This window comes from Drosophila busckii, chromosome 3L, assembly GCF_011750605.1.
Source record: "Drosophila busckii strain San Diego stock center, stock number 13000-0081.31 chromosome 3L, ASM1175060v1, whole genome shotgun sequence".
NCBI classification, from domain to species: Eukaryota; Metazoa; Arthropoda; class Insecta; order Diptera; family Drosophilidae; genus Drosophila; species Drosophila busckii.
The window spans coordinates 9,913,065-9,941,026 of NC_046606.1; the positions used below are offsets into that span (position 1 = coordinate 9,913,065).

At 40.9% G+C, this 27,962-nt stretch overlaps 6 protein-coding genes across 6 annotated transcripts in view; 1 reads left to right on the forward strand and 5 right to left on the reverse strand.

Annotated features, from left to right (window-relative positions):
* The window catches only part of LOC108598120 (klar), a 116,708-nt gene extending 104,358 nt beyond the window's left edge, over positions 1–12,350 (reverse strand). Inside the window, exon 1 of the mRNA XM_017984736.1 lies at positions 11,729–12,350. The gene's annotated coding sequence lies outside the window, so the exon portion shown is untranslated. The remainder of the gene's footprint in view (positions 1–11,728) is intronic.
* Positions 12,351–12,745: 395 nt separating this feature from the next.
* Positions 12,746–13,759, forward strand: LOC108599036 (deubiquitinase OTUD6B). The gene has a single exon (XM_017985816.1). It carries the CDS (start codon positions 12,802–12,804, stop codon positions 13,720–13,722), a length of 921 nt encoding a protein of 306 aa, XP_017841305.1. The 5' UTR covers positions 12,746–12,801; the 3' UTR covers positions 13,723–13,759.
* Positions 13,760–13,844: 85 nt separating this feature from the next.
* On the reverse strand, positions 13,845–16,434 carry LOC108598863 (sugar transporter SWEET1). The gene is made up of 3 exons (XM_017985620.2): positions 16,071–16,434; positions 14,383–14,788; positions 13,845–14,326 (listed from the first exon to the last, which is right to left on the reverse strand). The coding sequence occupies exons 1-3, from the start codon at positions 16,238–16,240 to the stop codon at positions 14,195–14,197; spliced, it is 708 nt and encodes a 235-aa protein (XP_017841109.1). The 5' UTR covers positions 16,241–16,434; the 3' UTR covers positions 13,845–14,194.
* Positions 16,435–16,638: 204 nt separating this feature from the next.
* LOC108598930 (DDB1- and CUL4-associated factor 13) lies at positions 16,639–18,220 on the reverse strand. Its single transcript, XM_017985695.2, has 3 exons — positions 18,083–18,220; positions 17,311–18,025; positions 16,639–17,252 (listed from the first exon to the last, which is right to left on the reverse strand). Exons 1-3 carry the CDS (start codon positions 18,150–18,152, stop codon positions 16,700–16,702), a joined length of 1,338 nt encoding a protein of 445 aa, XP_017841184.1. The 5' UTR covers positions 18,153–18,220; the 3' UTR covers positions 16,639–16,699.
* A 120-nt stretch (positions 18,221–18,340) lies between these two features.
* Positions 18,341–18,990, reverse strand: LOC108599315 (tctex1 domain-containing protein 2). The gene is made up of 2 exons (XM_017986118.1): positions 18,665–18,990; positions 18,341–18,612 (listed from the first exon to the last, which is right to left on the reverse strand). The coding sequence occupies exons 1-2, from the start codon at positions 18,942–18,944 to the stop codon at positions 18,353–18,355; spliced, it is 540 nt and encodes a 179-aa protein (XP_017841607.1). The 5' UTR covers positions 18,945–18,990; the 3' UTR covers positions 18,341–18,352.
* A 467-nt stretch (positions 18,991–19,457) lies between these two features.
* LOC108600150 (protein lava lamp) lies at positions 19,458–27,944 on the reverse strand. The gene is made up of 6 exons (XM_017987545.2): positions 27,599–27,944; positions 24,471–27,542; positions 20,475–24,417; positions 20,016–20,151; positions 19,819–19,964; positions 19,458–19,759 (listed from the first exon to the last, which is right to left on the reverse strand). Exons 1-6 carry the CDS (start codon positions 27,743–27,745, stop codon positions 19,668–19,670), a joined length of 7,536 nt encoding a protein of 2,511 aa, XP_017843034.1. The 5' UTR covers positions 27,746–27,944; the 3' UTR covers positions 19,458–19,667.
* Between the last annotated feature and the right edge of the window lie 18 nt (positions 27,945–27,962).

Consider the following 27,962-nt stretch of genomic DNA (forward strand, 5'->3'; position numbering starts at 1 on the left):
TAATCAAACCAACTATTAAGTGTGCAATATTTTTAAGCAGCATAATTTAAGTTTAGAAAAATATGCATTTTTTTAAATAAAGTTAAGTGCGCTTGAAGTAGATTATGGAATTTTGAAAAAATTCTTAGCTGCGCGCGACTCTCTCATAAATCATCGTCAGACCCAAACCCAACCCAAAAAGCCACTTAACCTCCATTGCCTGCCTGCTTGCCTGCCTGCCGGGTTGGTTGGTTGGTTGGTTGCCGCAGCTGCTGCTCAATTGGCTTTGCGCAGTTTTTTGTTTTTCTTTGTAGTGAGTAACATAAATAAAGCCGAAACGTAAACATAAATTGAGCTTAAAAGCATACGCTGCAAACTTATTAAACAACGACAAATGTGACAATTGACAAATTGATGAATTGACTAAACCGCACTGACAAGACGAACGCAGTATCTCAGCCTCTATGTTGATGTTGGCCTCAAGATTCTGCGGTTTCTAATTTGGCTAACAGCTTTGTTGACACACATAGGCTACATATATATAAATGATAAATTGATTAAGCATATAACCATAGCTAATCCTTATTAGCTTTAAATGCAATTCATTATTTGACAATGAAATAAATCAACAAAAACTTTCAGTCTCGAGAACCCAACGAATTTCTTATTAGGAAGAAAAAGTGAGTAACAAAAATTTAAAAGAATCTTAGAATAAATAAATAGAAAAGAATTTGCTTGTTGTATGTGAAGATCGTTAATGGGATTTAAGTTATAATGGATCCGCTTAGTTTAAAATAAATTTTAAAATTCATTTTGGTAATTAACAATCCAGTGATAGTTAAATTTATTTTAATAATATCTAAACCTAATTCAATAAATGCGGATTCATATTTTGCATTATTACTTATGATGCTGCTTCATATTTCTATAGAGTTCGAATATCGATCGTTTAACATACAAAAAATCCAACTGTTCTTTGCTCTTTTTATCGTTTTGTTGACACGTTTAAAAGTCGGCTGATGGATTGATGTGGCTTCCACGCATATGCTAAGCCGCAAAGAGACTCAATGCACGCACACTCACACACATATGGAATAAATGTATGTTGCTCATGTTCTACAAAGTGAGTCACCACTAAGCTCACCCCCCACTGTTGTTGCAATGCCCACACCACCACACCCAAACTTCCCCCTCAGTTAAATGTGGCTCAATGGCCGCATGAGCACAAAATTAAACCGCATGCAGCAAACAGACAGACAGACGGACAAACACAGCCTAAGAGAGCAAGAGAAGTGAAACAAATAAGAGACAAGGGTGAGGCATGCAACTTTGGCTGCCAACTGCAGAAGCTTCGTCCCTGAAAAAATATTGATTTCGCTTATTGAACGCTCATGCTTCTTCTTCTTTATCTGCTGCTGCTGCTGCTTTGTGCCCCGCAAAGAAGGCATTCACCTCATTTCCTGGACTTGCACAAGAAGTGGACAACAAAACCAGCTGCTGTTACTTCTCTCTCTCGCTCTTGCTCTATCTGTCTGTCTCTATCTTTGCCTGCAACCATAGGCGTTGGCAAAGCAAAAGCTACAAAGAAGAAGAAGAAGAAATGCATTCAAGATTGCAGTCACAGATCGATCCATTGCATAATCAAGCGTCATTTCGCGCTGTGGCCGTTGCCTATCTTAATGTCGATCCAAACTGATGAGTGATGATGGACTCAAGCCCATAAGTTTTTCTTTTCTTCGTTTCTTCTTCCGTTTGAGTGAGAGTGAACTTACTTGGGAGTAGTATATAAAACACAATTGCAGATAAACGAAAATTGATTTTATGTATCTACCGATTTATCTGACACGCAATGAATGAAAATTCTTGAGAAATAGCTAAGAATGCATAACATTCCTTTTGGATGAGTGATTCCGATTCGGAACAATCAGCGAAGCAAGGCTAAATAATGTTAAAGCAGTAACTGTGGCTTTGATTTAGATGTTCATAACTAAGCTATAGTAATCTTATAGTTGCTTCCTCAATAAAATCTTTAATTCACTTAGAAGTTCTGCCATTCCCAAGCTGTCTTCAGCTTATGACATTCCTTCCTTTGATATCTTGCTAATTATCTTGTCTAGCTAACCAACTAGTAGCTGAAATCCCCTAAAGCCAACTATGATTGCATTTAATTATGTGCGCAGCGACGATCTCCAGATCAGAATAATCATTATCAGTTAACACATAATAACACGCAAAGTGCTCAAAACTCAACAGACTCTCATCCCCAAAGGCTACACACAACGGCGATTAGCGCTTGGATCATAAATTGCTGGTTTTATCTCTATGGCAAAGATCTTGTAGAGATTTTTCTTAAGCGACATAAAAGCAACAGCATGAAATATTTGTTGCGTAACGGTTCTGCAGCTGCAAAAAAATCCACAAAATAATTCCCAGCATTGCACTTTACTAGTTTTTCTCTCAGCCGGCTAATTGACTTGGCAGTTTATGAATCTCTGGCTTTGTCCGACTGTCTTAAAACTCAAGTAAATGTTGCGCCTCAGAGTCTAATGCAAATATCAAGTCAAGAGAGCGAGAGCGATATGAGATAATTGCAGTGATTGGCTGGCAAAAACTGTTCGATTGGTTGCATCGAGGAGACCTCCTCCTCCTGCGCCTGCGGGCAACACTTTTTGTATTATTTTTGGAAAGTATGCGATTGCATAAGTAGGACAACAAGGCGTTGCTGCCAACCTGACTGCGAGTGCGACTGCGATTTAGGTTAAACTTTCTCAGCATTAAAAGCTCCTTTTTTTATCATTTAAGTTTTTGTAGAACTTTGCTGACCCAATTCAATAAACTCACGCGAGTGGGCGCCTCCCCAAAAATTGTCAAATTTAAATGCCAGCAAATGTCACACTAAGATCGTTCCCAACAGCTGCGTGACTTTGATTTAGAGTATTTCGTTTTTGTCTCTGTGTGTGTTCCCAAGTTGCTATTCGTAGCTGTTAAAGCCAACACGTAAAAATACAATTAAATTCTTGAGCTTTGGCCGCTTTTGTGGGTGTGCAAGCATTTTGTCTGCTCTCGACGTTTGTTTTGTTTCTTTAGTTTTGGGAGTGGTTTTAGTCATGATGTTAATTGAGACATTAAAGTCATGTAATTGAATTTGAGCAGCAAGACTTCATACGAGAGCAAAAGCTGCTTAAATTGCAAGAGTTAATTTAAAAACCATAAAGCTTAACTTCAATTTAGTAACACTCGTGCCCCTTGGGCTAAAAATATATATAATAAATTTAACTGTAAACTATTGAATAATGGAAATAGTGGAAATTTAAGCAAAACTCTGGAGCGTTTACTATGCAATAGTAACTCATTCATATGATTCATTCATTTAACTGCACAGTGGGCTATCGATTTAAGTTTAAACTTAAGTCTTGGTGAAAATTTAGTTAAGTAATCGATTACTAATATTTTAAAACACTTTTCGCCTTGATCTTCTTCTAATATTCGCACACCTGTTAAGCTGTAGAAGAAGCTATGTAATTAATTAACAAAATACATTTGTTTATTTAGTAGTAGTTCTTGTAGGGTAGTAGATAAACTATAATTATTTATGTTTGTAAAAAAAAAAAATTCTTTCTATATTAATTTTCATTTCTGCTGTAGTTATCTACACAAAAATATTAATTCTTAATAAATAGCCCAATTATTACACTTAAATTTTTTTTAATATTTATTTATAAATCGCCGCTATTTTGTTTCTATTATTTCTCCCACTGTGCAGTATTCACTTATTTAATTTCCCAAATTAAATAAAATTAGATTAGATCTTAAGGCTTCTTAAAAAATTATGAAATTCAGCAAATATATTTTACGTTTTTATTGATATTGATATATCATTTTTATCTGTCTATATATTCATTCATTCATTCATAGTCACATAACTTAAGCAAAAGTTTATTAACAATTTCTTAAAAACCAATACCTCTGTTCTTAGCAACTTAATCTTACTTAATCTTAGTTTTACTGCTCAAGTAACGCATTCAAATTCGATACCTGTTGGCTGGTTGTAAATCATTTTGAATTGCGCCACACTTGCCACTTTTTGTGGCAAGATTGAGTGCCTCATTTGTAAAATTTATAGACTGTGAAACGTTTGGGGTGAAAATTGTTTCTGCTATATATTTTGTTATTGTTATTTTTGCGCTGTCGTTTGAATGGTCAATTCGTTAAAAGGATAATCAACAGCGAGTTGACTGGAGTTGGAGTTGAGTTGAGAGTTGGCTGCAAGCATGAAAAATGAATGTTGCAAGCAGCAAAGCGTCGCAGCCACCCGCTGCCACCCACAATTTGACACGTCTGCGCAATTTGTGGCATGCAAACTTTCACATGGACACGCGGCGGGACAGGCAAATTAACAGCAACAGGCAACAGGCAACAACAATAAATAGTTGCAACAAAATGCCCCCAAAACACCCACAAAACAAGCTTAGGTTGCTCCAAATGAAAGTGAATTAAAGTGAAGAATTGATGGACATGCTACGGAGAGCTTGCTCCAGAGATCACATGAGACAAAGCTGGCAAACAAATGCGCAGAGCCAAAGCTTTATGATTAACGAGACGGAGCAACTGCTGGCGATAGCGTTGATAACTATCGAAGCGTAACGCCCGTTGCCATTTACCCGCCTTCGATCGCTCGCGATAGCAACTAAGCCCGCCTGTCTGGCCGTTTAAGCTGACATTGGCTAGGATCTCGTTCATTTGTTATCGCTTCAGCTTCAGCATACGTGCTTGCTTTTTTTTTCTTTGCTGATTTGCTTAATTGCATAAATTTTTATTTGCTTGCGAGCAGCAGCGAGTCGATGGTGCATGCGATATGCAAATCGCTTGCGCTATTCCCACAAAGCCCACGGGCAGCTGCCGAAAAACCAAAAAAAAAGCGAAAAGTCGCGCATTAAATCACACACAGAAATTGTAGCAGACCAGCCTACCCCACAGTCTCTCCAATAGACATTGTCTGTGTCTATGTCTATGGCTATGACTACGGCTAAGGCTTTGGCTATGACGTTGGCAATAGGCAATGACTTTCGCTGCCTTTGAAATGCCAAAAAATAAAGGTAAACAAGAGCGTAAGTAAAGTCGCAAGATACTTTAGGCACAGCCAACGAATATTATATACACTTAAGTGGAACATTTTAAGTGAAAATAAAATATTATTAAATTTAATTTGAGCAAGTCTAATAAATATTAAATATTTTGAGATTTAATACGAGAATTCACCACAATCACCATAGTTAGTTAAAAATAAAATTACAAGATTTTATATTAAAAAAGAGCACCCAAGATATTCCTAAGCTATATCAATTTTAATATTCTAATTTAATACTGAGCCTGAATATTTTATTCTTAATTTTAAAAAATTTAATAATGAGTAAGCTTTAAAATCCAGGCTCAAAAAATATTACAAGATATTTTACTAATCTACATAAATAATTCTTATATTCATCAAAAATATAAGTTTATTAGCCAAACCACTAAATGAGTCTGGTTAACATTATCAACTTCAGCCAAAAAAAGAGACACAGTTTGATTTAATTTCATTTTAAATATTAATTTAATTAATTTTAAATACTTGTTTGTAATCAATTTTCATTTTTATTTAATTTTCATAAATAAAAATAGGTATTTAATGTATTTAAAGCAACATTAAATTCAGTATCCGCAACTTAGGCTTTAAATTCAAAAACAAAACAAAATGACAAACATTTTATGGAAAAGAATAATATAGTATATAATATTATACATGTAGCTAAGGCATATAATCTTTGATGAAGTGTACTGGCATTAAAAAGTTCAACTTAAATGATTAAAAGTATAAATATTTCACGCCCTCTTTAGCCACCATATCAATAATCGCTCAAGCCTCACCCTCACCCTCAAGAAATTCCTTGCATTAACGACAAAAAATAAATTAACTCCCCACTACTTCGGTTGGGACCTCAGCCTCATTTTTTTACACTTATCTGCAATTTCTTGCGGCGAGGCGGCGAGCAGCGCTCTATAAACTATTTTTAAACACAAGCAGCAAGATCGCCGTTTGAATGAAGCAGAGAGCAAAGAGCAGTCAGCAATTAAATGAAGAAAAAGGCAAAGAGCATGACGAATATGAGAGCAGCCTCCCTTCATATATATTGAGCAACTACTAGAGGGAGGAGGAGTTGAGTTGATAATAAAAATGGGATCATCACTGCAAACTCTGCCTTTGGCTATTCATAGCGCCCATACAGTTGTTTATTGTTGTTTCTGTGTTGATGTTGCCTCAAATGGAAGGGCTTTCGAGTTTATTTTTAGCTTGAGACATGTTGCAGCTAAACAAATACCAGAGGCAAGGTCCAGAGTCCCCACCAGCTCCGCATCTGACGGAAAATGCCGTCAGTCGAAGACATGTGCCCAATTCCTAGCAAAGCTATTGCCTTGAAATTAGTGTACACACAAAATAGTTGCAACAGAGCTAAAGATAAGCATTGCCAAGCATTTGTGGCATGCCACACACACACACACACTTACACATGTGTCATGGCTAAAAGCTAAACAATTGTGTATCTTTTGGATTCCTTACAGACTTTCATTTGAATTTGCCCGTAATTTTTGTTTGTTTCCATAGCTTAATCTAATGTACATATCTTTGGAATTTTACAATTGCCATAAAGTTTGCATGTACTCATTGAAACTATTTTTAAACTATTTTCTGCCTGTGCCAAATAGTTGACAAAGCAAGTGGTTGGCATCGTTATCCAGAGTTAGTGTTAAACGATAACGTAAATTGAATGAAACGAATTTTAAACAAATTTTGTGACTTAATCATTAAATGATAAGCTATTAATTATGTTGCTGACTTAAGTTTGAGCTTCACTTAATGCAAATTTTAGCAATCAATTTTCAGTTTTTATCCATTTAGGAAATTATCAAAATTTGAATATAAGCCAAGGTACTAATAATAAAAATAAGCTCGTAAAAATTCACTTGCTAGCCGAATCATTCATAACTAAGACTATTTAACAAATTAATAAAGCAAGCACGCTTAAAAAAGTTATTAAATCTTATGGTTAGTTAATTCTGTAAAGGAATGTTTCATAACAAAATAAAACAACAAAGAGCGCTAAAAATAATTTTAAAAGCAATGCGTAACTTCATCAGAATGCGCATAAACAATTTAAAAGGCAACAACAAAAGCCAGTAAACAATAAATGACGTTCAAAGCGTAAACGACAAAAATTGTAACCGGTTTCCAATATAAAATTTGATTTTCATACATTTCAAGGTTGATTTTATATGCAAAAGGCTAATTATGCGACAATCCGACGATGGCAGCATTATAAAATAAAGTCTCTCGGTCTCGATCGAGATATGGGTGTGATAAATAAATGAAAAAATGCCGGACTCGGAACATGGTGAAGAGTAAATAACAAAAGTATAGCAAAGTAGAAAAAATTTGGGTTTTCCACAAACTTTTTGCTTTTCGTTTTCCATATTTCTCAATATAATTTTCAATCATTCAAAAATGTAATAATAATATATAGTATCAATATTAAACAAAATTATAGCTGCCAATACTTATAAATGAGCATACAAAATTCATGCAACATAAATTTTAATGTGTTAATTATTTTTTATATTTAAGCGCATGTTAAAATAGTTTTAAAAATTATAGCTGAAATTAAAATTATTTTTAACATCAATATTAAATAAATTAAAGCTGCCAATAGTTATAAATGAGCATACAAAATTTACCAAACATAAATTTTAAAATGTTATTTATTTTTTATAGTTAAACGCATTTTAAAATCGCTTTAAAATGCAATTAACTGCAATATAAACATACATAAAAAAATTGCCTGCAAAAAATTATCTCTAGCAAGAGTGCAACTAAAAATTAAAGTAACCTTTAACAACAGACGGACGGACAGACGGACAGCTGCTGTGCGTGTTGTAAAATTCGCGAAGTAACAAGTAGAAAATAAAACTTAAAAGTGATGCGGAAATGCAGATAAAACCTTTGGAAATTAATGAGCTGCAAACAATGCGGACATTGTTAAAAAGATTCGCCCACAGAGGCGACTAGGAGAGACCCCAAGGAGCTAATAAAATATTAACAATAAATGCCTAGGGGGTAAAGAGGAAGGAAAATAAGTATGCCAAACGTAAACAATGTAAAAGAAAAGTAAAAGTTGTGACACACACACACACACACTAGGTGAGCGAAAAATCAACACTAACATTATGTGCGGCAATAAAATTGATTGTGAATTGTTAATACTCAATCAAATGGCAAAAGTGTAAGAAAGGAGGTCAATATTTGACCCAAAACAAACTAACAACAAAAATACTGCTGCACTTTTCACTTTACACCTACAGCAACAACAACAACAAAAACTACAATAAACATTGCATTTGAAGATTGGCGCTCTCAGCATTAACAAATGTTGTAAACAAATCAAAAGCAGGTCGGTTCACTTTATAAATTTCAATATGCTGCCCTCCCCTTTTGTACTTTGTTGTTGTTTAGTAATTGCAAAATGCTCAAGTGCTGCCCATTTGCCAATATAATTTCTTAAAAGTCTTGTAAACAAATGGGGGCGTGGCAAGTGTTGCGAGTTCATGTTGAACGTTGCAACGTTGTTTACACTAGGTTCTTATAAAGTTCTTCGGAATTCCTTAAGAGGGCGTTTGAATTGATTCATATCTTTGTTTGATGAACAAGCAAGCAAACAAAAATACAAAGAACTATCTTTAATTAATACTAAATAGACTCTGGACAGAAAATTCTTCATCAAGCTTCATTTATACTATTTAGATTAGATTAGATTTAGATTACTTAGAACTAAGGGAATTTACTTTTTAAATTAGTTTTGTTAAATAGTTCAAATTAAAACACTTATAAAAATGTTTATATTGTTTTCATATATTTAATGCTTATATGCATATATAATATTTTGTATTCAAATACTTTAACTGTATTTTTGTACCAAATTAATGACTATACTTTACTTTGTTAATTACTAATAATTTAAAGTTTAAACTCTCACTGCCAAATACAATTTCTATTATTATACTTTATTTTTTTTGGGTTAGCATCATTATTTAGCATTGGAGCTTTCAATTTCGACGCATCATCAAAACTAAAATCAAAATATTTCAGACCATCTTATTAACTGCAATTAGTTTTTAAGTCGAATAAGCATTTTCGATTTCCTGTTTCCATTAAGAAAATTCGTTAACAATTCAATTGATGATCGAGTGTGTCTTCAGTTGTGAGAGTTGGAGTTGGGAGTCGTGGCCCCGAAAAAATGTGCAGATGAGATCGATTTGGCTTTCCACAGCTTAATGAGCGACCTAAACGTAGCTGATGTGGGATGTGGGGGGTTAAGTGAGGTGTCTCCCACGCCCAGTTGTGGGACGTGTAGGGTGAACACTTGTATTCATTTTTCAGCAATTTTGTTTTGTGCTCAAAAACTAAACGAAATGCCGCTAATGAGCTATTAACACGCTTATCTGGCGAATCCAAAGTGTTGCTGCACATGAAACGCGCTGTGGACTCCAGGTGAAGCGTGAGCCGTGACGGCTTCATAGGTCTGCAGTTTTCCCTGGAGACCCAGACAGTAAAATACATTTCCTGCGTCTAATTCTTGCCAAAAGGATTATTGTTTAAAGCTCAAGCTTAAACAATAAACTCAAATATAATTTAAATTGGAAACTTTCCGAACTCAACATTGAGGTCAACAGCAAAAATATGTATTTCCTTAATTAGGTTTTATTTTAAGCCACGAAATGCAAATCCGATCAAGTTGCAACATTGCATCGACTGGAACGAGGCATTTCCCTTAAGCTCAGTGGGCATTGTTGCAGTTTTGGTTAAACGTAAACGAAACTGTTGTCTGGCTGGGTCAACGGGTCAGCAGTTGGAGGCGCCTCCATTGAAAGCCACACTAACAATAATAAAAAAAACATATGTGTGAAAAAATAATATACAAAAAAGGGCAAACTAAGAGCATGAAAAAGAGGTTAGTTCAAGTGTCGCCTCCACTTCTCCACTCGGTTGTGTCTGTCGACAGCGCAACGACATAAAATAAAGTACTATTACTATATATAGTGCATATTTGAAATAAACACAAACAACAAACAAATAAACAAAACTGTGTTGCACAGTTGGCATAGAAACAACTACACAACTTCAAAATATTTGTTTGTTTATAAATGAAAATCGCAGCAGGATCTCTATGCCCCGACTGAATGGTAATTGAAGAGAGAGAGAGAGCGAGAGGGGTAAAGAGATCTCTCGCTTTGCTTATTTGGTGGCTTTGTGATTGATAACATAGTTTGTTTTAAATTAAAATATTTCTTTGAAATTATAATTGTAAACTCTGCTATAAACAAACGGAATTAAATTAGTGCAAACATGAATTATTGAAGCAAAAATATTGTCAATATTTGCATACACTTGGTCACCAGACCTCTTACAAAATTTTGACAACAGCCGTTAGGCCAACATACAAATATAGTGAGTAAAATAAAAGTATTGCCAAGTTTAATTCATTCAAAGGTACATTACAATATAATAAAATAACACCCGAAGAGACAAACTTGACTAAATTGTTAAATACGCACTTGAAAAATAAATTCTATTAAATAATAATTATAAATTTAAGTTTTTGTTCAAATAAGGAAAAATTATTGCTTATTAAAAATTGTTTGTTTTTCTAAGGCGCTTTACTTATTTGACAAACTGTTTATATAAACGTATGTACTTATCGCTCTAACTGTTCACATCAATTGCTCGATTTGTTTCGCGGCCCGCACACACAAACACACACTCACTCACGACTGATAGCTGTCGAATACAGACGCACACACACATACAAAGTATAAATTAAAGCACAGCCCACGCATACAATGCACCGTTATGCACACAGCAGGTAAATACTTAAGACTAAGTGCATGTCTGCGTGTGTGCAAGAGAGAAAGAGAGCGAGAGAGAGCTAGCAAAATATTAACACAGTCGGCGGTCTTGTAAATTCAAAGTTATTACGAAATCGCAATCGAAACATAACGGTAGATAGCAAAGGCAGCAGCAAAGCTTGCATACATACATACAAACTTATGAATGTGTGTATGTATGTGTGGTAGGTAATTGAAAAACAAACAGAGCAACAACCAATATTTTATTGAATTAACATACACATGGCATGGAGATATGCACATAAAAACTTTAACTATTCAAATATTGAACATATGTATATCCATCATAGTTAAAACTTATTTAAGTTTTGCTTGTTCAAAATCTTCAAATACTAGTAACTCTTTGTATGTATTGAATGTGTTTTTTGTTCATTTAAAGTTTACGATTCAGTAAAAGCGCAACAGCAGCAGCAGCAATAACTACTACGAATGCCAAGACAATGGCGTAAAGCACGGAAAACAAGGGAAAGAGCAGCGCACCAATAAACGTAACTGGCAAAGACAGCCAAGAACAAAAGTTGGCCGCAAGCGAAAAAGCAAAATAGAAAAAGAAACAAGTAAAGTCAAAGAATCAAAATGCCAAAGAAAAGAGTAACAGGCAAACTGCACACACACATACATACATACATGCACATGTGTGTACATATGTATGCTGGCTTCAAAGTGAATAACGTTTTTATTTTGTACTTGAAAGAGAGCCTCACATTAATTTATTTAACGCTCTCTCGTTAAATTCTTTTTGTTTCTTGCTTACCTTTTATTTACTTGTTGTAGTTGTACTTGTTTGTTTCACTGAATGATTTTAATCCATTTTAATAGCGTTAAAAAGAAAAAGTCAGCAACGCATGCGCAATTCTATTCAAATTGGAATTTGTACTTCGGGGTGGCAAACGCAGCAATTCAAAAGCAAAATCAAATGCAAAGCCAAACACACACAAACGCAGGTTTTGCTTCTTCGTTTTTATGCTCTCTTTTCACTCGCACACATAGAGAGCAAATTTGTCGCCCCGCACATACACAGACACACACTTGCACACTCGAGCTGCAATTTCTGTCGGTTTTTCTGCATATGTAAATTTTATTTTTAAAAGAGCGCTTTTAACTCAACTTGCGTTGTTTTTCTTAAGTAATAATGCCTTTTATTTATGCACAATTAAAATAAGCCGTATTTACTTTTTTCTTTAGCCGTTTTATGTTGCTTTTTTATTTCCGTGCACATGCACTTTGTCGACACTTGCACAAACACAAACAAACACGCGTATGGATGGATTTATGAAAATAAACAGCGTTGCTTTAACTGGTATTTCAGCATAGATTTCTGAATATTGATTTGAATTTTACATGTGATATAGCTCAGACATTTATCAATTGTTGCAATTTTTAATTCAAAAAATTAAACACAGTTAACGCATCGCATCGGCGTCGGCGGCGGCCACACAACAACAAGAACGACATATAAAAACTTTTTACTTTACTTTACTAGATCTTAAACTTCACGAAAGAACGCGCCGGTTATTTATGGACTTATATTTGGCCATAATACAATTTTATTCAAGAGTTTATCGTTGAATATCATAAATTTTATATTATGAAAATAAGCAGAACCGTCCGCGCGAAATTCGACACAACTTCACCGCTGAGCAACATATAAGCGAGTGTCATCCACAATGAAACCGACAGGCCGCCACAATAACTATTTCGTGCTCGATAGTTGTCAGCTGTGAATTTGGCTCGAAATCGGCTAAATTGACATCACTTACTTAGCTTCGAATTGTTTTGGTTTTAGCAAAGCTGAATTAGAAAAGTGCCAAAAATTTATTTATAAAAATGTCAGTCGAAGTAACAGATTTAGAAATTCGCCTGGGTGAGGCAAGTCTAGAAGATGTCGCAAGTCGTCATCGGCGCGAGCGCAAAGAGCTGCAGGCAAAATTACAAGCAATGAAGAAGAATGCGCCGAAAAACAACAAAACTAAACGCAAGGAGTTTCTGGAAGAGATGGCACGGCTAGAGAGCGAACTGGAGCAGCGTCACAAGACGGAATTATTGGAAAAGAGCGAAACAGCAGTTGTGGAAGCTGTGCCAGAGCAACCCACAACTAAAGCAACGCCTGTTGAGGGCGACGATGATAATGAAGATGACGACGAGCCGGTAAACAACCAGCGTCTTTCCAAAGCTCAAAAGCGCCGCAACAAGAAAGAACGTGAGGCACGCGAACGTGCGCAGGAAATACGCGTGGAACTGGAAAATGCAGCACTGCAGCCATCACCAAAGTTAATTGAGTTGCAGCAAATTACAAACGCGTTGAAAACCCGGCATCTCCTGCTCCACTCAATACCCTCCGATGGCGATTGTTTATATGGCGCCGTGCGCCATCAGCTGCAGGTGAATGCATTACCGCCGCACAGCATTGAAGAGCTGCGCACTGAGACTGCCAACTATGTGCGGGCACACAAGGACTCGCTGAGCTGCTACATGACGCATCCGGACACTGGGGATCTGCTCAATGATGCAGAATTTGATAAGTACTGCAAGGATATAGCCGACACGCACGCCTGGGGTGGTCATATTGAGCTCAAGGCGCTCTCTTCTCTACTGCGCGTGCCCATTGAAGTTATCCAAGCTGAGGGGCCTCCCACGCTGCTGGGCCAGGACGAGTTTGGTGGAGCGCCTTTGGTGATTTGCTATCATCGTCATATCTATCAGCTGGGCGCTCATTACAACTCTACGCTGCCAATAGAGGAGGATTAAACGCGAACAAGTACCAATGAATTTAATTCAATTTGTAACGTGTTTATTTTGATTTAATATATTACATTTAAATATAAATATACATATATTTAAAAATATGCGTTTGGAAGATTTGAGTTATTGTCAAAAATTGCAAGTAGTTATTTATGCTTTGTACATTAATTAGTTAATTAATAGCTAACAGCAATAAGTAATATAGTTTATTATCTTTTATATACAAAAAGTAGTTTGCACTTAAGCGTGCCGACGAAATTTAGCGTTGAAATTTGTTTATAGTGGATATACTAACTATTATAAACTCGAATGTCTTTGATTAGGCTCACTCTGTCTGTTTATATTTGTTATCTAGAAGCTCAAATTGTTTTAAAATGTAGCAAAAATATTTTTTATCTTAAGATTTTAACAACTTGTTGGAAGTGAACTGATAGTAAATTCTAAAAATCTCTTCAGTACGCTTCAGTTATCACTTGACTTATTTGTCTTTTTTGCTATCCTTCTTACCAGCCTTCTTGGCTGCTGGCGATTTGGGAGCAGGCGTATTGGGATAAAGCGCAAACATACTCAACTGTACGGCGCCCAATATCCACAGGAACAAATTCTGGAACTAAATTCAAAGAATTAAATAGACTGTTGAATAAATTAAGTCAATTTTCAACTTACCACCATAACATTATTACGTATGGAGATGGCATATAGCATCCAGGCTGTGGACACAAGTTGACCCGCAAATATTATAGGAAACGGCATGCCTTCGGTGCATTTCTTTTCAATAATCTTGGGTATTGCAAGCAATGGAGAACCAACCAACCAAATCAATATGCTGGTTATGAGCATGCCCAGACGGAATTCGATTTGTGCGGGGTCTTCAAAGTTCGCATAGGCTATGCAGGCCAATAAAAATAAAGTCACATAGCCTATTTTAGACCAAAGTTTTGTCTTATTCTCGCTGGAAGCATAATAATAGAAGCCAACCATGTAAATGGAGCTAATGGCAAAGCCAATTACATTGACTTTAAGCATTGTCTGATCGCCCATTATCATGCCCAGCTTAATGCTCAGGACGCAGCTGAAATAATAATCAAACACATAAAGTTCATCTTAATTATCAAAGGTCAGTTCCATTACACAAACAATTTGATAGCATTTCACCATAAAATTCGAGTTTGCTACATGTGGCCGATAAGATTGATATCAAAAAAAATATTTTATGTATTTATTGATAAACAATAAAATGATGAAATATGTTTTTTTGTTTTGGTAAATCCAATGGTTTTTGCATTTTGCATAAACAATATGTATGCTGGCATGTTTCTTACATTCTAACAACTAAAATTTTAATTTCTTTAAGGTAATACAAAATGGAATTAGCTTGCAGTGAAATTAAAGATGTATTTTAATAAATGTATACTTTTTGAAATAGAATTTCATCAGACACAAAAAGTTGTAGCAATCAAAGCAAAAAAAGAAAACAAACCAGTTAAAAATTCAAATACAATTATAATTGTTTTGATTACCAAAATAAATTTCTTTAGGGCAAAAACAAGTATTTACATGTTGCTTGTACTTTCATTAGATTTATCGACTAAATAATAAAAATTAAGGTGCGTCTTATCCTACTTTTATGGCCATGAACTTTTTACAAAAAATAACAAGTAGCCGACCCATGTGCAACACTCAAATGACCCAAATATGCAAATGTGGCTACCCCCTAAGCTACTAAAATATATTTATACCAACAACAAAGCTAAACACGTTTTTACACGCAACTGTTGCGCTTCGTAGTATTCGATAGCATGTCAGAGTGCTATAGAACAAATCTGAGATTTTTGTATAATTGTAATTTTCATTAAGAGGCGAGGCTCAGACAGCTCACAGCTTGTCTAAGCTTAGCGTTGTAGATAAACATGACTATCCCAAGTGCCGGTTGGCGCATACTAAACGTATTGTATATTATTTTTATGTGCGTACTTATATGATGATAAGATGTACGTGCTGCGTCGATAAGAACTACTCCTATCTGCCCCGCACATACAACAGACTGTTTAGAATTGGCTTTTGGTTTTATGTAATCGACAATTGTCATTGACAAAAAGAGGCTGTATTCAATGATCTGCTTTTGGGGCATAACAAGCAAAGCCAAATGCTGACCTTGAACTCAGCCAGCCAGCCCGCTCTGTCGCCCGGAAAACTTTCGTATGCGACGTTTGGCAGTGTCATGGCGACAATTCAAAAAAAAAATTTAATCAATTCCACTCAGCTGCTATTTGGCATTACAATTTAGAATTATATACATATGCGTGTGTGCACTCGTGCGAATTGTTTTTTATGCAAACTATTGTTTTACTTACAGCACAATACCGCCCAGAAATGGGCCCACGGGATAGACATCGCTGCAGCCTTTTTTACGTATATCATTGATGAGTGCAGCTCCCGATAGAAACTGCAGTGTTGTTATTGTACCGGCTACTTTGCCTATAGCATCGCTATAGGGCTCCAATAAGTCACTTAGTGCATCCATTTTGTTCGTTGTTGCTTTAATTATAATTCCACCTTTGCAGCTGTTCTTACAATACTCGTTTCGAGGTTGAAATTCTTGGCGCAGCAACTTTTCGTTTGCCGCTTGATATAAACAAATGCGAAGAACGAAAACCTAAAACAAAAATCTAACGACCAAACGAAACGAGCTGCTGCTTGCCTAACAACTGACTGGCTCCCCACTTGGGACTGTCCACCTTTTATATATTATGCTAGGTATGGGTGCGTGCTGCAAGAACAAGTGATAAAAATAAAAATTATTGCGTGTATTATATTTTTAGCTTAAAAAGTTTAAGCATTTACCTATAGTTTAATTTTTTGTTTAAAATGTGTTAATCGACATGCCGCCACATGCATTTGAGCTCTATTAATCGATACATTTAAATATGAATTTCAAATTTTATTTTCGTTTTTTACACTAATTGTTAGTCCTTACAAACTATTAAACATCTTGGCGTAGCACATGCTTTTTCTTCTCGCTAACAAAAGGCACCTTGCCCTTCTTGGAGTGCTTGCGCACATTGGCTTCCTTGAGCAGCTCCTTATCCTTAACGGCGCGCATCTTCCGCTGTGCATTGAGCACATGACGCGGCACTTGGCGATGACGTGCAATGCGTTTGATTTGCGGATGTGCAGCATACTTTTCCTTAATCGCCTCCTGGTAGTTAAAGTTGGCTCGCTCACGTGGACGTATAACGCCCAACTTCTCTGAGGCGTTAGCCTTCCACATGCGTATATTCATTTCATCGGAGCCAGAGAATATGTAGCGATTATCCAGAGACCAAGCAATGCAGACAACATGCTGCATGCGTTTGGTGTGATAAATGTCACGGGAATGACTTTGATGTGCATGGTAGATGCGTACAGTTTTATCATAGCTGGCCGTAACAAACTCCTTGCCCGTGGGCGAGTAGTCCACGTCCGTCACAGCGGAGACATGATCAAAGTGCACCTTGAGTGGTGCCGACAGCTTGCGCGTATCAAATGTGTACAAGCTGCAAAGAGTACACAGTTAGATATTAAAGTTACACAGCAATTATGAACACAACTCACTTGCAATCCTCATTGGCGACTGTAAAGTTGAACGCTTCCATGGGATTCCAGGCAAGCTTGTTGCTCTTCATGGTCAGCACCACCTTGCGCAGCGGTTGAGCTTCACGTTGATCGTAGAGTATAATGCTGCGATCACTGGCGCAGCATGCTAAAACATTTGTCTCCACAGGATTATATGATATAGTATGCAACGTGTCCACGCCCCATTTGAGAGTCTTTATAGGATCGTTGTGCTCTTCATCCCAAATAGCGCAGACCTCACCGCAGGTGGCAAAGCTGTTATCCTTCCGATTGTGAGATATACCATGTAGTAAATGTCGACTCAGTATAGTGTTGACTGGCGATTCTTCCTCGCCCTCTTCTGGCTGCTTTGAGGCCCACACTTTAATTGTCTTGTCATCGCCCACTGTAAACAAACAGTTTCCATTTTTCGCATAGGCCATACCACGCACAAATCCATCATGCGCCACAAAGCTGCGCATGCTGGTGCGATTAGCCAAATCCCAGATGCGCACCTCGCCATCATAGGCGCCCGTGGCCATTGTGGACAGCAATTTGGGATGTTTCCCAAAGCAGGCGACGCCATCGCGATGTCCACTCAAGTTGCATATAAACGGCTTGGCAAACACTCGATCCAACTTGGTGGCATTCAATGCCCGCACATATTCTCTAGGGCCCTCCAATGGATGCAAGGCCGGGTCATAGTTTCGGGGTACTGCAATTTTATAAATTATATACTAAAACAGTCAGGGCAAACTTTTTTGTCACTTACTTTTGTGCTGCTGCAGTTTGGTCTCCCGGACATAGTTGTCCGGGTTGCGACTTATCATTTTCACCTTCATTTTGTAAACAATTTAGAATGAACAACAAACATGTGCGCACCTAACACAGCTGGCTTTAGGGATGGACAATTATAACGATAGCACGCGTATCGACTGTCATCCCACCTGTTGAGCTATGAGTGCGCGCATTTGAATTTAAAATATTTTACCAAACTACTAAAAATAGATGATGTTTTTGATAATGCTCATTTCGATTGTATTTAATATTGATAAACACCAAACACAGTGACAATACACATAAAAGTATTACCGTTAAAAGTAGTCATAGCATAATCATCAGTTAGTAGATCCCATATGGCGCGGGCGCCATAGAAACAACCAGCACCATTTTGCTGATAAATAATTACATTAACCACATGCTTATAACGCGGCTGCACACAATAACCCTTCATTTTTAAGTTAACATCATCGGCCACTTCACGCACCCATTTAACGGCATCGGCGGCGGTGTAAGTTTTGCCTGTCAGAAAGAGATATTAAAAATATGTTTTTATTCTTAGTTCTGTACTAACCGCGTAGCTTGTCATATAAAACACGATCAATCATATAGCGTATATGGGGTACAGGAAACTTGCACCCAAATGCTGGGCCTATGTTATACGCATTGGTAATGGTTACATCTCTAGCCGGCAAAGCTTCTGGATGCAGTGACTTGGTGTCTGCATCATCATCGACTACTAAACCAGATCCATCGCTGCCTATGATTGAGATACCCTGGCGGCTCTCTAAAGAGCGTGTAGAATATCGATCACGATCTTTTAAATTCGACTTCTTCACATTCGGCTCTGACATTTTTGAAAATATTTATTTCTGAGTTTAACGAGTAATAAATTTATGCAAAGTGATTTGGTATTTTATATGTATGTTTTATTTTTTTCCATAAGCAACTGGATTACTTTTTTACGGATTACAGTTTGCATCGCAAGTTACATTTTCTTCAAAGCAACATGGTGGCAAAACAATCATGGGAACTGAAATAATTATTAAAGACAATCAATAAAACATGCATAGATAAAGTAATATATACTTACAGCGCTCTATTTTTTCACTTGCTATTGAGAGCAGCAAAGTGCAAAGAATAATCACCAAGCGCATCATTGGGTTTTTGGTAATGAGACCGATAATTTTCCTATTTATAAGCAAATCAAAGTGTTGATTATGCTAAAATGCTTGCCATGGTAATGCGGATTGGATTTGCTTAAAGTAAAACTAATAGTATTAGTTGGCTTACTTAACAATCATGTATACATTTATTGGAATTTGTAGAAATAAAAGAGCAACACAATAAAGTTTAATTACAATTCTTTTTTTATTCGTTTTTACATTTATACATATCTACAACATAGAACTTATGTATTTTAACAAGTCGGGAATAAGTATTGAGTGTATTTGCATGCTGCTCATGGTTACTTTTGATGCTATTGTTTTTATATTTCCAAGGTACACATAATATTGAACTCTAATACTAATTTGCATAAGAGTTAGTTGTAAATTTAATAGGTCGCTAAATCGTTCCTAGTTCTGTAATTTAGTAGGCGCTTCCTCTTCGCTTTTTCCCATTATCCAGTCCATGAGACCGATTTGTGGTGAACGCTGCGTTGATTGCACTGCAACAATTTAGATAGTTAATAACAAATTGTATGTAAAGGAATAAGGTGACACCTACATGAATCAATATCTGGAGGCTGTGACGAGACGTTGGCTGGCTTGGCCATATCTCTTTGCAGCTGCATCATCTGCTGCAGCCGCTGCTCGCGTTCATCCACCAATGCCTTGTCCTTGGAATGTTTTATCGTCTGGAGTTCAGCCAATCTGTGGGTTTTAGTGGTTAAAAACATTCATGGATATGTAAGCTTGACTTACTTCTGCTTAAGGTCACTGCCGCTGGCGCCTGCACTTGCTGTTAGATCGCTGTTGCTGTCAAGACTGATTTTGCTTGGACTACCCGAAGTGGGTGAGGAAGAAGAGGCAGTGACGTTACCCACACCACCTGTAGCACCTGTTTTAATGATGACAAAGTGTTAATAGAGTCATATTTTAAATATTCAATATTATTTTAAGAATATTCTAATCGATAAAGCATCAGAATCCAAACATTTTTGTCTAATAGGTCGAACTTTTGAGGACTTTACGTACAGTAAGTCTGTTATATGTATATGTATAAGCATATTCAAATAATAACGGCTACATTAATGTTAAGAGTTAACATGCACTGCTCATACTGTAAACTAACATACATAGCGATAACCGCCAAATACAGTCAGTTCTCAAACAGAGATCGCTGCATTCATTATTTAATGTTAACCCAAACATAACACTTACCTTCATCGCCGAGTCGACTGCGCTCAGCTTCGAGCTGCCGCAGCGTATCCGAAAGCTTCAATTGCAGATGATCACGTTCGCCCAGAAGTTGAACCAGTTCGAGTATCATCTCCTCGACGCGCATATCTCGTTGATGCAGCATCATTAATGCATAGTCCAGATCCGATTTGGGCACGTATTCCGCTTGAGTATCATCGGCTCCAGTTGGCGCGGCACCGCCGCGCGTGCCCTGCAGCCGGAAAGGATCGTACTGGGAAGCAAGACGCGCATATTCCGCTGAGCGTATGGCCAGTTGCTCCTTGAGCGTGACTATTTCCATTTCCTGCGCTTCAAGTGCCTGTTGCAATTTACTTGCATCCATTGGTTGTGGATTCGCCGTGGACGTGGACGCCGACTCCGTCTTGACTTCGATTGCTGGCTGCGTTGCCCTAAGCTGCTCAAGCTCCAGCTGATGTGCTGCCTGCAGCTGCGCTAAATGCTGCTGCCAGCTGCTGGCAACCTCACCGCATTTCTGCTCTACCAAAGCTTCCCATTGCTGATTCAGCTTCTCCATATCTTGACTAGGCACAGGTGCCACCTGTTGCTGCTGCTGCTGCTGCTGTTGTAGCGTCTCCACACTCTTGCGCAACTCGCTGATCTCGATGGTCTTCGTATCAAGCTGCAGCACCGCCTGCTTGAGTTTATCCTCCAGTTCCAGACTGGCCAGCACATGGTTATTCAACACGCGCAGCTCCTCCTCCATGTCATGCTTTTCCGCTTGCAGCTGACTTAGTTGCTGCTCCAATTCGGCCGCTTGCTGAGTTTGCTGCACTGCATCCAGTTGCAGTTCCGTGTTGTGCGCAGCTTGATGTTCCAGCTTGTCTTCTTCCAGCTGCTTGACCTGCATGCGCAACATCTGCAGCTCCTGATTTTTGGTCAACAGCTCCAGCACCAGCGCCTCGGTTTGGTTTTCCTGCATGAGCTCCTGGTTACGCTGCTTCAGATGCACTATCTCGGCCTCCTTCTCCTGTAACAGTGCCGTAGATTCATCATTGACTGCCAGCTGCTCTGAATTGACTCGCAGATCCGCCAGCTCGCGTTGCAGTTGCTCCTTTTCTTGCTGCTCACGTTCCTGAATTTGCTGCCTCTCATGCTGCAGCTGCTCAATGGTTTGCTCTTGATCCTTATACTGTTTAGTCACACTGGCCAACTGCTGTTCCATTTGCTGCTTATCTTGATGTGCCTGCTCCAAGCTACGTTGATATTGCTCCTTCTCAGCTTCAAACTTGTTTACTTCCGTTTCCTTCGCCAGACTAACCTGTTGCTGCTGTAGTTGTGTCAGCTGCTGCTCCAACTGTTGCTTCTGTTTGATTAGCTCCTGGCATTCCACATGCAATTCCTCATTCTCTGCCTGCACTTGCTCCAACTTGTCATCTGACACTTGCGTGCCCGTCGAAACGCCGATTTGCTCACCGACCCAGCTCTCCAGCTGTTCCACCTTAGCTTGAAGCTCACGAATGCGTTTCTGGTACTGCTGTGCTTCCGTATCCTGGCGCTCCTTGAGCTCCTGACATTCCATTAATAATTCCTGATTATCCGTCTGCAATTGCTCCAACCTATCATCACTTGCTGGCGCAGTCGTCGTCGCAGCAACTTCAACGGGCGTCACACTGCTCGGTTCGTCGCCCCAGCTCTCCAACTGCTGCAGTTTGTCCTGCAGCTCACGAATGCGTGTCTGGTACATTTGCACATCCATATCCTGGCGTTCCTTAAGCTCCGTCATGCGCTCATTGCCAGCGCTCAGCACATCGATGCGCTTCATGAGCTTTTCACGCTCCGTCGCCGCCTGCTGCAGTTGCTCGGCGCTTTGCGCTTGACGCGTCTCCACCAATTGCAGCTGATGACGCAGCTCTTCTATAATGGCGCCATCCAGATCGGGACTGCTCTGACTCTGCTGCTGTTGCTGCTTTTGCTGCGGCTGCTGCTCCTTGGCGCGATACTCCTTGAGACGCTTCATTAGCTTGGCCAGCTTGGTATTCAATTCGATTTTCTGGTGGTCCAACTCCGCATTCTCTGACTCAAGATTCGCCAGCAGCGTTTCATAGGGCAACCCAGTGGACACCTCGACAGCTTGTGCTGCAGTCAACTGCTGCAGTTGAGCCTGGTGCGTTGCCTCCAGCTGTGCCAGATGCTGTTGCCAGCTGCTTGCCACCTCGCTGCAACGCTGATCCATCTGCGCCTCCCAATGCTGCCTCAATGCGTCCATATCTGGAGCTGGCGCAGAAGTTTGTTGCGCTTGCAGTTGCTCCAGCGCTTGTTTCTGACGCTCCAGCTCCGCTTGCGTTTGCTGCAGTTGCTCCAGCGCTTGTTTCTGCCGTTCCAGCTCCGCTTGCGTTTGCTGCAGTTGCTCCAGCAGCTGTTGCTCGCTTTGTAGCTTCTCGCGCTGCAGTTGCTCGAGCTTTTCGGCATGCTCCGACTCTTTTTGTTGCACAGTTTGCTGTTGTTGCAGCAACTCCCGTTGCAGTGCATCCAGCTGACCAGCATATTGCTGGGAAGTCTCCTCTTCGCGCTGCTGCGCCTGCTTTTGAAGCTCCGCATTTTGCTGTCTCAGTTGCTCAAGTTCCAATAGCTGTGACTGCTGCAGTTGCTCCAATTGTTGCAGTTCCGATCTCGTTGACTGCTCCTGATCCTGTTTAGCTTGTTGTTGCTGCTGCAGTTGCTCCAGTGCTTGTCGCTGCTGCTCTAGCTCCAGTTGGGATTGCTGCAGTTGCTCCAACAACTGTTGTTCCCTTTGTTGCTGCTCCTGCTGCTGTTGCTCGAAATTTTCGGCGTGCTCCGACTGCTTTTGCTGCAATGCTTGTTGTTGTAACTTCAGCTCCCGCTGCAGTGACTCCAGCTGTCCAGCATGTTGCTGAGTTGACTCCGCTTGACGCTGCAGCATTTGCCTATTTTCTTGCCTTAGTCGCTCAAGCTCCCTTTGCTGCTCCTGCTGCAATTGCTCGAATTCCTTGAGCTCTGACCTGGCTGACTGTCCCCGCTCCTTGCTCACGTGTTTTTGCTGCTTGAGTTGCACATGCATTTGCTGCAGTTGCTCCCGCTGGCGTATCTGGACAGCATTGGACTCTTGCAATTGATCCAGCAGCTCCTGGCGTTCGGCCGCTGTTTGCTCCCGCTCCTGCTGAATATGCTGCAGCTGCTGCTGCTTGATTGCTTTCAATTGCTGCAGTTGGTCCTCCTGGCGCATGTTCAACATATTGGCCTGTTGCAGTTGATTCAACAGCTGCTCACGTTCTGCCGTTGCCTGCTGCAGCTGCTCCGCATCTGCTGAGCTCTTTGTACTTGGCGCCGCATCTACTGAGCTCTTGACACTTTGCTCCGCATCTGCTGAGTTCTTGGCACTTTGCTCCTTGCTGCGATACTCTTTAAGACGCTTCATTAGCTTGGCGCACTTGGTATGCAGTTCGCTCTTTTGTTGTTCCAGTTCCGCATAGCGCGACTGAAGTTCGGCCAAAGCATTCGCCTCGGGCTGACACAGATAAGCGCGTTCGGGCCTAATCAGCGGCTCTTCCACTGGCTGATCCTGCGCTCCCAGCTGCAGTTGTGGCTGTTGCTGTTTAGTCGTTGCTAAGGCTGCATCGGCAGCAGCAAAGAATTGATGCAAGCTGGCAGCGCCGGCGTCCACGGGTTGGATGAGTGCTTCCATCTGAGCGAGTCGTTGACGTTCCTCCGCTGCTTCATGTTGATCCACATCGCGCTGCACTCGATGTCTGAGCTCACGCAGACTTTGATTACTTTCCGCCAGCTGCTCTTGCAGATCCCTGGCGAGCTTCTCCCAGTCGGACACATTATGTTGCCGACGCGACACAGACGCCAACGATCCAACCGGTGCGGATGCTAATATCTGATCAAAGATTGTTGGCTCATCATCATCAGGGGCAGCATCAAAGAGTGCGACGGAGGCGGACTAAAAATAACAATGATTAATTTTGATCTGTTTGCTCACTTGGATTGACTTACCTGCTGCTGTCGTGAGAGCTGATCCTGCAGATCCCGCACTTTGGCAGTGAGACGCTTGTTTTCCGCTTCTTCATCGGTTTGCTGCTGTCCCAGCGTGTCCAGCTCGGCAATGCGCTGCTGCAGTGCCTGCAGCTCCTGCGTGTGATTGGCGCACAGCGAATCGATTTGGGCGCGCATATTCTCCAGCTCAGTCCTGTCCTGTATGGACTGCATGCGCAGCTCTTGCAGCTCCAGCACATCCTGCTCGGCGCTGTCTTGCTGCAGACGCAGCATCGTTGCCTCGCGGCTAAGCGTGGCGCGCTCGTGCTCCACTTCCATCAGTTCTTGCTGGCGCAGCTGCAGTTGCTCCTTTGTGCGTTCCAGCTGATGTTGCAGCTCACGCTCGGCGACGCAGGCGCGTTCCAATTGCACACTCAGCTCTGATTCCAGCTCAGTGAATTCTTTGTTTTTGGCCGCCAGCTTGAGCTCAAACTGTTTGCGCTGACGCAGTTGCTTCTGCTCCCGCGAATGCAGCTCTTGCTGCACTTGCTCCAGCTCAGTGCGTAGCTGAGCTTTGTCCGCTTCCGCCTGCTCTTGTTGCTTAAGCAGCTGCTGCTGCAGCGCATCCTGCTCCGTTTGCAACTGCGCCAATTGCTCATCCGACTGGTTGCTGTCACTTTGCAGCTCCAGCGCGCGCGCCTTATAGTCATCCAACTGACACTGCAGCTCATCCAGCTCGGTCACCTTGGCAGCCAGTTGCGCATCGTGCTGCTGACGCTGACGCTGTTGCTCCTGCTTGCGGAACTTGAGCTGGGCACGCAGTTTAGCCAACTCCTCCTCATGCTGCACCAGCTGCTGACTTTGATCCGAGGTGATGGCCAAGTTGCCAGCCTGCTGCGATTCCTGCTGTGCCTGCATGCGCGCCAAGGCAGCCTTAAGCTCCAGATTTTGAGCTGTCAGCTGCTCATACTCCGCCAAGGCTTTGCCATTGGGCGCTGTAACAGCCACCACTGTTTCCACCACCGTGACCGTTTCCACTGCCGAGCTCGACTCCTTCACCTTGAGCAGCAGCTCGCTAAGCTGGGCATGCACTAGCTTTGCCTGCTTGGCAAGTTTCTTGCAAGCGTTGAGCTTGGCGCGTTGCTCATTCGCCTGGCCATATGCCTGCAGCTCTGTGCTGAGCTTGTCCAGCGCGTGCTCACAGTTCTCAAGCAGATTTGCGGCATTGCCGCAGTCCAAAGCAGCCACAACTTCAGAGGAGCGCTGCATGGAGCTTAGCTCTTGCGAAAGATTCGGAGCAAGCTGTGCCTGCAGTGCAGCATTTTCGGTTTGCAGTTGCTCCAGCTTTGCCAGCACTTCGCGTCGTTCTGTGCTGAACAGTTCAATCCTTTGAAGCAGTTCATCTGATTCGGCGCGCAGTTGACTAAGACTTTCCTGCACTTCGGCATCCGCATCCGTTTGCGTAACTTCGCTAACAAAACTGGGCGTGGTGCGGCCCACCTCCAAGACAGGTTCGCCCTCCTCGGTGGGTCGCTCTACTATTTCTATTGACTCCGCCGAGCTGCTAGCGCTTAATTTTTCCACTTTGTTCAGCAGCTCCATGTTTTCGTTAATGTAGTGACTCAGCTGCTTGTCCAGCGCCAGTTTCTCGCACTCCAATTGTTGCACACGTTCCTCCAGCTGCAGCACCAGCGGTTCATTTTGCTCGCTTTCCCTTTGCTGCTCCTGTTCCATATGCGCCAACTGCAGCTGTCCCTTTTCATCCTCCAGCATTGTGATGCGTTGCTGCAGCTGCTCATTGTCCGCCTGTAACTTGGACAGTTGCTGTTGTGTTTCATCCTTATTCTGCATCTGAGTCAGCTTGTTTTCAGCCTTTTTGCAACGTAGTTTCAACTTAATGTTCACCTTGTTGGCCTCATCCAGTTGTCGTTTGAGTTGCGCCAGCTGCTCGGTCTGATCATCTGCATCCGGATTTGTATCTTCAGCTAGGAATATGGGTTTACTCTTTGCACTCTGCGCCAGCTTTTCCTCCAGCAGTCGCATATTTACATTGAGCACATTTAATTCGGTTGTTTTTTCTGCCAGCTCATCCTCTTGTGCCGCCAGCTGAGCTTGCAGCTGCTCAACTGTGGCCTCCAGTTCGCTGGGCATTTGTTGTTGTTGTTGTTCACTGCGCTCCGCTTGCAGCTGCTCCAATTGCTGTTGCAACTGTTGCAGCTGCTTGGCCAGTTCCATGTTTACTTGCTCATCTGTGCTGGCCGGCACTGGGGTCTGATTTTGTTGCTCCAACTCCAGCAGTTTCTCTCGCGCCTCATGAAGTTCTAAGCGTGTGGCTTCCAGCAATTCATTCGCATGCTCCAGCTCAGAGTTACGTGCACGCAGTTCTGTCAACTGTTCCTGTTGACGCTCTAATTGCTGAGCAGCCAGGCTAGAGGATTCCAAAGCTTCTGCCACCGACGGTTTTTCCTCCGTCTGGCTGGATAACTTTTCAAGCTGCTCGTTTTGTTGGGTACGCTCAGCTAGTTCTTGATCCTTCTTTTCAAGCTCGTTGCGCAGTTCGACCACTTTCTGTTCCAACTCTAATTCTTTGCGGCTTTGTTTCAACTCGAGAACTTTCAACTTGTTGCGCAGCAGTTTAAGTTGACTTTCCTCGCTGGTTACTTGCTGCTGTTCTTGTAGATTCAAAGCGGAACGATGCCTGGACACGGGCGGCTCGACAGCTGCGAGGTGCTCGCGCAGATCGTTCATGGACGAGCCCAACTCAATGCGCACTCCTGTTCTAACGGACTGAAGAGACTGGGCTAGATTACGTTTGCGCTGCTCCAGCAGCGCTCGATTCTGTTCGGTGCGTTGATTAAGCATTTGCAGTTTGGAGCTGGCGTTATCCCTAGCTGGTGTCAACATAGGCGTTGACATACCTTGGGGTTGCAGCTCAGAGCTACATATGGAACTGTTGGCCTCAGTGCTACGCGTTTTGAGCTGACTTAGCCTCTGGCTGAGCGATTCCATGGAGTCATTCATACTAGACTGGCGTTGATTGGTTTCCTCTTGTGATTTTCTCAAGGCTCGCTCACGCAACGCCAGCAATCTCTCCTGGAAAAATGCATAGTTGCAACTAAAATGGTTGACCTTACTCCTCTTATACTCACTTGCTGTTTGCTTAGATTCTCACGCAAGGTGTCCAAACGCGTCGACCCCGACGCGCTGCTTACATTACCCGCCTGTATTAGCGACAGTTCCGCTGAGCTACTGTCCTCCGCGTCCTCTACATAATCTAGCTGCTCCTCCTCGCTCATTACGTATAAATTTAACTAGCTAACGTTTATACACAAATTAATAGTAGCAATAAGAGTAATGTAAACGTAAACAAAAACAATAAGCACTGGATTATCTCCAATGTCGTCGTATCGCGATTTTCGTCAAATTCGTGTTGCTAATTATCGACATCGACTGCAAAGGAAAATGCATAACACATTTTTAATAAGTCGCGCTTTTAAATTTATATTTTTTATT

Excerpts from the sequence above, each read along its gene's own strand:
- LOC108599315 (XM_017986118.1), bottom strand. The coding sequence starts at position 18,944 with ATGTCAGAGCCGAATGTGAAGAAGTCGAATTTAAAAGATCGTGATCGA. Across the intron at positions 18,613-18,664 it reads TTTATATGACAAGCTACGCG|GCAAAACTTACACCGCCGCC; the intron begins GTTAGTACAGAA and ends TCTTTCTGACAG.
- LOC108599036 (XM_017985816.1), top strand. The coding sequence starts at position 12,802 with ATGTCAGTCGAAGTAACAGATTTAGAAATTCGCCTGGGTGAGGCAAGT.
- LOC108598930 (XM_017985695.2), bottom strand. The coding sequence starts at position 18,152 with ATGAAGGTGAAAATGATAAGTCGCAACCCGGACAACTATGTCCGGGAG. Across the intron at positions 18,026-18,082 it reads CAAACTGCAGCAGCACAAAA|TACCCCGAAACTATGACCCG; the intron begins GTAAGTGACAAA and ends ATAAAATTGCAG. Across the intron at positions 17,253-17,310 it reads GTCGCCAATGAGGATTGCAA|CTTGTACACATTTGATACGC; the intron begins GTGAGTTGTGTT and ends TACTCTTTGCAG.
- LOC108598863 (XM_017985620.2), bottom strand. The coding sequence starts at position 16,240 with ATGGATGCACTAAGTGACTTATTGGAGCCCTATAGCGATGCTATAGGC. Across the intron at positions 14,789-16,070 it reads TTTCTGGGCGGTATTGTGCT|CTGCGTCCTGAGCATTAAGC; the intron begins GTAAGTAAAACA and ends TTATTATTTCAG. Across the intron at positions 14,327-14,382 it reads TACGTAATAATGTTATGGTG|TTCCAGAATTTGTTCCTGTG; the intron begins GTAAGTTGAAAA and ends CTTTGAATTTAG.
- LOC108600150 (XM_017987545.2), bottom strand. The coding sequence starts at position 27,745 with ATGAGCGAGGAGGAGCAGCTAGATTATGTAGAGGACGCGGAGGACAGT. Across the intron at positions 27,543-27,598 it reads AGAATCTAAGCAAACAGCAA|GAGAGATTGCTGGCGTTGCG; the intron begins GTGAGTATAAGA and ends GCATTTTTCCAG. Across the intron at positions 19,760-19,818 it reads GCCTCCAGATATTGATTCAT|TGCAATCAACGCAGCGTTCA; the intron begins GTAGGTGTCACC and ends AAATTGTTGCAG.